The sequence below is a fragment of the Nothoprocta perdicaria genome, unplaced genomic scaffold (assembly GCF_003342845.1).
Source record: "Nothoprocta perdicaria isolate Ctin4 unplaced genomic scaffold, notPer1 scaffold_221, whole genome shotgun sequence".
Classification (NCBI taxonomy): Eukaryota; Metazoa; Chordata; class Aves; order Tinamiformes; family Tinamidae; genus Nothoprocta; species Nothoprocta perdicaria.
Window position 1 is genome coordinate 1,135,236 of NW_020455423.1, and position 10,011 is coordinate 1,145,246.

At 42.1% G+C, this 10,011-nt stretch overlaps 1 protein-coding gene across 2 annotated transcripts in view; it reads left to right on the plus strand.

Moving 5' to 3' along the window:
• Window positions 1–10,011, plus strand: part of PHACTR2 (phosphatase and actin regulator 2) — a 109,096-nt gene that overhangs the window by 55,718 nt on the left and 43,367 nt on the right. For both annotated transcript variants that reach the window (XM_026039187.1, XM_026039188.1), the window contains exon 2: window positions 8,307–8,474. In XM_026039187.1, coding sequence (XP_025894972.1) covers window positions 8,307–8,474 — 168 coding nt within the window. The remainder of the gene's footprint in view (window positions 1–8,306; window positions 8,475–10,011) is intronic.

Here is a 10,011-nt window from a genome sequence, read left to right on the forward strand (position 1 = left end):
TATGTCAACTTATGTGATAGCCTGTAACCTGACAAACAAAAGACCTGACCAAAAGCACTAACTTTATGTGGTTATTGTGATTAAAAAAAAAAAAAAAAAAAAAAAAAAAAAAAAAAAAAGCAATACTTGGGTAACTGCAAAGCAGAAAGACCCTTTGTGCTTCGCTTCTAGTAAAATTCACAAGGAGTTCCTCCAGAAGCAAGAAATGGAAGCTGCCTGACCGTAACCTGTGCACCAGGCAGCAGAAGCCACAACCAGGTGCCCTCTTTGCTTGCTGGGCACCAGCCACTGGGGCAGGAGGGTGCCCCTGTGAAGCCAGGTAGACACACAGCTGTGCACGCTCCTGCGGGCTCTAAGCAAATGGATCCCAGGTGTACAGGGGAAGGAGAACAGGAATAAATGYGTGTGGGAGCCGGCCCTGTTGCTTGAACAAACCTGGAAGGTGGCTTCTTCCAGGTTTTTTGTTCCTCTGTGCCCTAGGAGAGAGGCAAAGAGGTTGGTGGGCAGGGCTGCCCCCCGGGCCTGCGGCTTCCACGCCAATGTTTGTTTCCCAAGAGGATTCAGAGGGGCCTGTTCAGGGCGGCGCTGGCCGGAGCGGGAAGGGAGCCCTGGGAGTTTGCGGCACCTTTCCTTCCTTTCCCACACGTAGCCCTGGGATGTTGGGGCCCTGGTGCCTGTGCTGGTGCATGCAGGGGAGCGCAGAGCTCCTGCCTCTCCTTGTGAGCACCCTGCAGCCCTCGTGCTTTGTCCAGGGCGAGCCAGGGCCTCCTGGAAGGGGCCTTTTGCCCACGGATCTACTAAAGGGCGATTTTTCCACCTCCTGATGGTTTTGACTTTCTGCACTGAGGTTACGTTTTGCTCTTCACGTGGCAGGAGGTGCCCAGCCCAGCCTCATAAAGCTTTTTCTGAGCTGTGGCTGCTGCAGGGCTTGTTTGACGCTGCCAGTCCAAGCAGTGTGTGTTTGTATCGGGTATAGGTGCTGTAACAACCCAGAGAGATTGAGGGAGGTCGCATCCATTTCCTGCTGTTCCTGCATCCGTGTGCTGCTGGCAGCGCTGAGGCAGCAGCCAGGACCCCTCCGAAGCAGCCACAGCCCCCTGGTTAGCTCATCACCAGCGGGAGGCTCAATTAACATTTTGTATTATTGGCAGCTCCATATGGAAACTACCGTGTAGCCGCCCACAGTTGAACTTCAGCTTTTTCCTCTCATTTAATTAAAACACAATCAAGTCAATTAGCTCATGACAGAGTTTCCCCCAAAGTTAAACTCCAGCTGTATGGCAAGGCAGAAGCATTCGGATCCAATTCATTGTGTGGTTTGGAGGTGGGATAGAGCTCTCCCGTTCGTCAATTTAGCCACTGGGAATTAGTTGAATTTTTCCCTTCCAAGTAGAAAATGAAAAAGAAAGAAAAAGCCTTGACTTTCCATTTGGTTTTGTTCAGGAAAAACTGATATAATGTTATAGGATGAGATATTTAGTTAAGGTGACATTCATAGTGTCAGAACAACTTTGTTTTTAATGGCTGGGTCAAACATTTTGCCATTCAGTGTGTTAATTTTTTYCCATAAACTCCATAAATAAACAGTKTACCATACTCTACAGCAAGTTGATGGGTTATAGTTCCTGTCACTGAATCGGGATAATAGGCAGCTGCATAAACAGGCTGGTTTTATTGGYATAAAGACCGTGACTTCAACCTGTGGTACCCTTTGGCAAGACTGTCTAGAAAATGATAAAACTGTAAGAGGAAGATTTGAGGTGTCGATCACCCAGGATGTCTTGCAGTACGTTGTGGCAGAGCCAGTGGGTGCTGCAAGAGGAAGAAAGAAACTACTAGCTGGTAATCAATAAGAAATCATTCAGACCTAAATCCACACTTAACGTAAGTTAGAATTGAAGCCGTTGCATCTTCTGTTGCATCTTTGTATCCATKTGTGGTTAGATAGAACAGAGCATTACTTTGAGTAATGGCAGCTGTGTACCAACAGAAAGGTTATTCTCACAAACATTGGGTGACATTGCTAAGGTCACCTGAGGGTAATGCTGCAATCTAATGCACAATCTAATTGCAAGAATCTAATGTCACCCCATGCCAGCYGAAGTGTTGAGCACTGGCACTGCTGTGGAGCCTGGTAGCAGTGGAGCCCCTAAGGACGTGCCTCCAGTTGCATCTCCTGCCTGGACTGTGGTGCCTTTTCCTGCTTGGTGCTGCCCTCCCAGCAGTAGGGAGGAGGTTTGGATACAGACAGACCATTTCTTCCTCAGGCTGCTGTGTTCCTTCCTTTTCTTGGCAAAGAGCCCAAAAAAATTGCAATGYAGGAGTGTCAGTGACAGTCTTGGGGGACCACGTGACGGAGAGAAGGGACAGCAGTGTGAAGGAAAGTCCAACATCAAAGGGAGAAGAGCAATTGTAAAGCTGCCAAACCCATCCTGAAGCTTCCAGTCCCGATCTCCTGGTGCACCAGCAGGAATGGCACACTTGTAGAAGGTCGGGAATGGGTAGATGAAAGGAAAGTGGGGAGAAAAGCTTCTTAGGCTGGCATCATTGCTCTGTATTTTACATACAGAGAAACGGGAATTTCAGGCATTCAGAATGAGGGAGCAGCTGATCAGAGCTGGGCCCAGCTTTTGGGCCCAGCTTTTGACACACCTGCATCCTGCCGAGTTTCTCTTGGTTGATGTCGTCCTAAATGCTTTTACTCCAGGATGGCAAGAGTCTTGTGAAAAGTGTAAAATAATCAGACTTGACAAAAAAGTTTTCATCTCTCAGTACTATTCTCTTTGTTAAGTGCATACTTTGAGGGGTGTGTGCTGTATGGTGTTTCGGGGTTATATAGTGAGTTAGTATTGCAAGCAGAAACAGAATTAAGGAACATTTGATGCCCAGAAATGTCCTCTGCTTGGGCAATACCAATGGAATGCTAACTGGATACTTTGTGATATGTGGAAATGTTACCAAGAAACTTGCACATTAAACAACCTTATATATTAGAATAACAATATCTACTTATCAAGATTGATTCTAGGGTATTTATTAAGAGCATGGAAAAGCAATAGTCTSTGTAAAACCTGAGTTAGAATGATTCACCTTTTTCATGTCATACCTTGTTGGTCACACAACTTAAAGCTACGAAGACTAAATGTTAACACAGACTAAATGTGGACTACTAGAAGAAGGAGTCTTAAAACTGTTGATGTTTTGTAAAGAATTTTTCTTCTGCAGAAGAAACTATTGAGTATACTTATACGCGAGCTAGCAACTTAATTACTCAGACTTTACATGTTTTTTAAATAATCAGTAACTCAAATTACAAATAGTAAACTACAAGCAAGGAATTGTGACCTGGTAACTACTACAAAAAAATAGTATAAGCACATGGTGTTTTTTAACGTATATCTGTATTACTTTCAGTATTCAATAGTGAAGTTTGCCTGGCTTACATTTCTCACCGAGAGAAGGAGAGAGTTCAGAAGTGAAAGCACAGAGCAATTTATTGCATAAATATAGCTCTCTCTTTTAATGAATTATCTTCAAACCTTTATAAAAGATCTCATTGCATTCCATATCAAAAGACTTGGAAGCAGTAGAATCACAGCTGTTTATTTTAATGGAATTTATATTAGACTTGCTTGAAATGATTTGATAGATTATTTTTGTTGTACTCTGCTTTTTCAAAGTTGATTTTAGGGGGACCTAAACCAGGCATTTGAGTATTTCAGTGTGAACATGAATATCTTCATGTTGAGGTGTACCATGCCAGGGAAGAACTGTACGGAATTCGCACTGCAGCTGCACAGCATCTCTGGAGACCATTGGCAGCAGGAAAGTGTCTCCTCGGCAGCTACAGAGTTGGCAGTCACTTATTGCAAGTAGCCTTTCCAGCATCAGGCATGTTCAGGCGTTTCTGTCTTTGGCTGYTCATAGGAAAGCCGGGGTCATCTGTGGGCAGCTCTAATCGTTGCTAGCAGTGAAGGGGGCCATTCTGCTGGTCTCCTGCATGTGGCTCGTGCTCCTTGCTGGCGTGATYTGGTTCTGCGGTGTTTTGGTTAGCATCGTAGCCTGTCTTTCACAGCCCGCCCTTTGGAGATCTTGATAAAATTCTGGAGATATCAGTGGTGCACTTTGGATGGTTAATATGTTCAGAGGATGGTGCTAGGACTTAGTTTGCTTATAGGTTCTTCTGTCTACACCAATCAGTCCCTGCTGATACTGTTACTAAGAAAAATAGACAGCTATAGATGCATCAAGCAGTATGGAAGGGTCAAAACCTTGCTAATCACTTGAGATAGAGCTTTACTAGTACCAGAGCRCTGTCTTGGTGTATCCAGGATATCTTTATTTTAGCAGGTATTGCAGTATGGTAGGAATGAGTCCGTAGAGTAAAACACTCATGGCAAAACACACTGCTGCTGTTTTGAGAGTTTCATTGTGGTACCCTGGAATGAATCCTCATCAACATTTGGAGCACCTGGGAGCCCATCTCCCAGTTTAGTTTCATCCCAAAATAATCTAATCTATGCACTTCAAAACTACTGTACTATGCAAACCAAAGACCAGCGAGTAGGCAAAAGCAGGAGGTTTCACTCGAAATGAAGGGCCTGGTGCAAGCCCAAACACTAATCTAGGCGCACTCCTTGTTCCTCAGGGTGAGTGTTTAGTGAAGAACCGAGGCTGGAATACTAATATGTAAACTTGTAGCAGTAATTATTATTACTCTCTTCTAATTGTGTTTCTCAAGCCTCATTCTGTAACCACCAGAATCTTGGAAATTTGGTTTGGAAAAGCCTGTGCATGGTTGTCAAATCTCATTTTTTTGCCCCCCAGAACCAGAGCAAGAATGTTGTTGCATCATTGTTACTATGTTCCATAAAGGAAGTTCAGTGAAATACTATACACATACCAAAATGTGTCTAGTCAACCAACAATAAAAATATTTTCTTGCTTAAAATTAACTTCATTTAAATTAAAAAGAAAATAAACTGCCTTTCATTTTCTCCATTATTCAGTACAGAATCACAGAATGGTTGAGGTAGGAAGGGACCTCTAGAGACCATCTAGTCCAACCCCCCTGCTCCAGCAGGGACACCCGGAGCACGGGGCACAGGGCGGCATCCAGGCGGGTTTGGAAGATCTGCAGACCTCCAGATCCAGTGCAGTCAGACATTTCATATCCTTCAGATGTAAATTCTGCAGCTAGGAAGAATATGTCAAAATAATTCCCATGCAGGTTGTATTGTGAAAAGTTCTCATGCCAAAATTAATAATGAAGTTCATTGAAGTCAGTGGAACTCCATTGGCTTTTTGAAGATAGTGTGAAGAAGGTAGGACTTCAAGATACTGTACAAATGAAAGAATAACACAAGTGACCAAGCTCCTGTCATCTTGGAAAGCTAAGCACTTTCCTTTCATCTTGGTGAATGTGTATAATACTTACAATGATTAATAGGAGGTACATAAACTCTCTGAGGTGAAAAATACACCCCTTTATTCTTAAATAATATATGACCTGTAAAGCAAAGAGTGTAAATCTTAAACACCAATTTCCTCTGAGTGTTTCATAGATGAGAAGTAATAGCTTTTGAAAAGATCTCTCCATAAATGCTTTGGAACATCACCATTGATTTTTTTTTTTCCTAGACAATTTATTAATTGATAAAATGTGCCACTGTATGATGCTTTTGAAATGTTACTTCATCTTGGATTCATCCTAAAACCAGTGTGTGAGGTTTGGCCATACTGACCCCTGTTTGATACATATTTGCTTGCTTTGCAAACCAACGGTCAGTGTTTTCAGTAAATTYCCAGTTAATAGGACTTACAGAATCGTAAGCGTTGATGTTGAATCCCTTTTTCCAAGATTCATTCGTCCTATTTATAAAAGGTATTATGCGCCACTAAATGGTGCACTAAGACACACTTTTCCCATGTGCTGGCGCATTTGGAAGGGACAAATTTCCCTTGGTCCATGTGGCTCTGTGGGGAGCAATTGAAACCATAATTCTGCTCCATGCCCTTTGACAGAAATAGGAGAACACTTAAATTTAGGTGGGACTTCTATGAAAACAGTTGCCTGCAATAGCAGAGGCTGGACTCCAGCTGAAGAAGAGTGGAAAAGATGGATGTTCCTCGTGTTTTTATGACAGTGCTGCCAAGGAGCAGGATGCTGGCTCTTCACATCAGCCCTCCCAGCCTTCTTAAGCCAACGGTGACGAGAACGTGGGTTTTGTCCTGCTGCCTCCGAGGAGCAGGTGGCCTTGCTCTCTGATGAACCCATGGGCAGTTTCTGCCAGGGAGACACTTGTTGGCTTTTGTCCCAGGACAAAAGTCTTTAGCTACAAGATTCTAATCTGTTTTCATCAGCATTTCTCTTCTGATTCTTTGAGTTTACTAGCATAGCTTTAACAGGGCAACGATGTCTTCTTCCATGCCTTAGCATCACAGAAATGGTGTTTGCCAGGGACCTTAGCAGGTGGTTTTGTGCAGTCTCTTACTTGGAGCAGGACTATTGCAAACTTTAGATCAGGTCGGCCCTGGCTGTCTGTCAGGGTCTTGCTTCTCCCTTAGATCCACAGTATCCAGCAGGGACTCGCTTCCTTGATACAGAATTATACACTGAAAGTAGCGGCTGTAGACTTAAATATAAACTTGAATACCAACTTCCTGACAAGGGGCTCTCACAAGGGCCCCTACTGCCCCTCTTTCCTTCAAAGATGCATCCTGACTTTTTCTTTTTTTTTGTTATCTCTAATCCCTGTCTTTACCTTCCTACAGGGAGTAATTACAGCTTGGGCTTTAAAATACTCTGGCTTTTAAACATTAAAAGCCTATTTGAATGTTTATCTTCATCTTCTCTGCCTATTATAGATCACCAAGTACTTCAAAGATAACGTTTAAATAAAAGGTTTAAATTCTGATGCATCTGAGTAACAGTAACTTACGCAGGAAAAGTTTTCTTAAGCTATCAGTTCCATCTCTCTGACACTGCAGAATTTATTGTATTTTATGGCATAATTGAGATGTATTGTCTTAAACGTTATCATTTCCACAGACTTAAATGAAGTTTACACAATGCATCTGATTTAAAGTTGTTTATTTTAAGACACTAAAAGTAAAGCTTCTTGGATCATGATGGCACAGAAAAGATTTTTTTAMCATCCCAGGTCATTATAAAGTCTAGGACAAATATAGCACTCATCAAATGCCCTTTGTCTGAGAAACAGAGTGATAAGATTGCATCATGTTATGTGTCTGAAGTTGAATCTTTCAGCAGCTAGGACACAGGACCAGTATTCAGGAAGTCATTTTGCAAACATAGAATTAAGCACTTTACTGTTCTGTGCCTCATATTTTCCATCTCAAAGTGAGGACAGTGATATTTCCTTCTTTTGAAAAGAGCTTTCTGATTTAAATATCTATTATYATCATTATTAATGTTGACAGTGCAGTGTTTGCAGGATCAGGACTGGAAGGGTCTAAGATACCTTAGCTCTTAAAAGCAAGTAAGCAGTAAGAGACTTCTCAGGAAAATATCTGGGAAAAATATTTTAATAGTATGTTAGTACGTGTTGTACAGTGAGTCCTGATTTGTTTCACGAAAATTGATGTTAGAGCTATTGATGATAAATACTGTCTTTGGTATCATTCAGCATATTTTTTGTGCAAAATTAGTCTTTCTTTCTATCTTGGCTACAGTCGAAAAGCTTGTTGTTAAATATGTTTTGTTAATAAGAAGCCTGACTCAGGGCAGACTCTATGGTAAATGACTGATTATTAGGGATATCAGACTGCCCTGTTTCTGTGTGCCCATTCCACTGCCAGGACAGCTGGCATTAGAGCTTGTTGGGAAAAATGGGTTTGTTTTCTTCAGAAGAAATAGTTTCTGTTTTTACATTGTATGGGTTTAGTTTTCTATATGATTTTTAGGTTGCTATTAAGCATTTCTCAACACAGGGAAAAAGTCTCATGAACATATGCTGAAAAAAAAAGCTTTTTAGTGGTAGAAGTTTAAAAACTACAAAAATGCATGCCAGATATGCACTGTGAAGCGACTGTTCAAACCTCTGTATGTGGGGTATTTAAGAGAAATGAAATATACATGAGGCCCAACTTGCTGCTGTAGAGTGCATGAAAATATCTGATCTGGATTYTGGAAAAAAAAAAAAAAAAAAAAAAAAAAAAAAAAAAAAAAMCCTTGACCAACTGGAACCTTTTGCTTTCTGGTAATGGAGCAGTTTATCTGTTATATACTATGTAATTTTTTGTCCTCCTTCCTTCAGTTACCTTTGATTTTCTTGTTTATACAGTTGATGGATTGGATAAGGCTTCGATTGCCAACTCRGATGGGCCGGCCCCAGGATCCCAAACTCCTCCCTTCAAGAGAAAGGGCAAACTCTCGACCATTGGCAAAATCTTTAAGCCTTGGAAATGGCGGAAGAAGAAGACAAGTGACAAATTCAGAGAAACATCAGCAGGTATGTGCATGGCCCTTTGCTAGCAAATGGTAAGAAATAATGGAAGGACTTTGCAGAGTAATGCTTGAAAAAGTCTTTCATCTCATTAGATCGACAGGAAGTTGTAGGCACAGTATTTGGTGTAATGTAGAAACTGTTTGATCCTTGGCAACGAAGAACACCTCATCTTCTGTTCTGAAGATTCTCCTAATGGTCACTGACTTGAAACAGACCTTGCCTTCATGGGRACAGAAGTTTAGTGTGTTCAGAGAGGAGAAGAGGATGTGGCCGTGCTCAGTGGAGTCTGGTCGGAAGAACAAGGATCAACGTTGCAGCTCTGGGTTTCTTGTGGGCGGATGGCTCCTGTGCTCCTCTGTTGACAAGATTTGAAGAACAGTCTAAAATAAAATGTTGATTGAACAACATTTCATGTGAAAAAAGAGCAAGATTGAGGGCTGGGATTCAGTTATCAAACACAGATACTTTGTGCTATCTGAGATGCTCCAGGGTATCCTGCCYGGTTCCAGAAGGTGCCTCGCTGTATTTGCCGTCCCTCTACAGGTGTCTTGGATACCCTTGGGCCTCTGTAGTGGCTCTAGACACTTATGTTTAAGAAACTGAATTCCAGTGCGTGTGTGTATATATAAATATATCCCTAGGGAGAGAGAGACTGCACATATATATCGATACACTATTTATAATGTGTATCACATATATTGTCTCTCTCTTTCTCTGTATGTATTTGTATATACCCAACCCCATATATTTGTGTGTGTTTATGTGTGTGTCATGGCTCTGGCCAAGTTTTCTCTAGAAAAATCCCAAATTCCTGTGTTGGGATTCATACATTTCATGCTGTATTCTTCCAAGCTGGAGTCTAATCCAAGAAGTGTCTATGGGCTCTCCAGGTTCGTTGCTGCAGGGCAGGTGCTCTGAGGGATCTGTTGTGATGCAAGGCTGCAAGGGTGATACTCATGTCCTTAAGTGCTCTCAGTTGGCTCTCCTGAGTTATCAAAAGTATGCTGCTTTATATTTTAACCCTAACAACCCCTAAAATTACAACAACCCCTAACAATTACAGCAAGAAGAGCTCTAGTTTTGCAGTATTAGTTCTAAAACACGCTTTGTCTGCACAGAAAGCAAAAGGAAAAGAACTTCAGAACTAATGCCATCAACATTCAAGAAACCTACTGAAGATATGGACAGTCTTTCTGAGACCCAAATCCTTCCCTTGTCCCGCTCAATCTCTCTCTCTCTTTCTCTCTCTTTTTTTTTTTTTTCTCTCCTTCTGGGTGACCTGCAAAAAACCTTCCACTATTTCTTTTATATTTCAATCAAAAGATTTGATTGACCCGAGTAACTACAGGCCGGTGAGCCTCACCTCCATCCCCGGGAAAGTGATGGAGCAGCTCATCCTGDCWGMTSTCTCCAGACACATGGAGGAGAAGAAGGTGCTCAGGAGTAGCCAGCATGGATTCACCAAGGGGAAATCCTGCTTGACTAACCTGATCACCTTCTACGAAGGAATATCTAGCTGGATAGATGAGGGCAGAGCGGT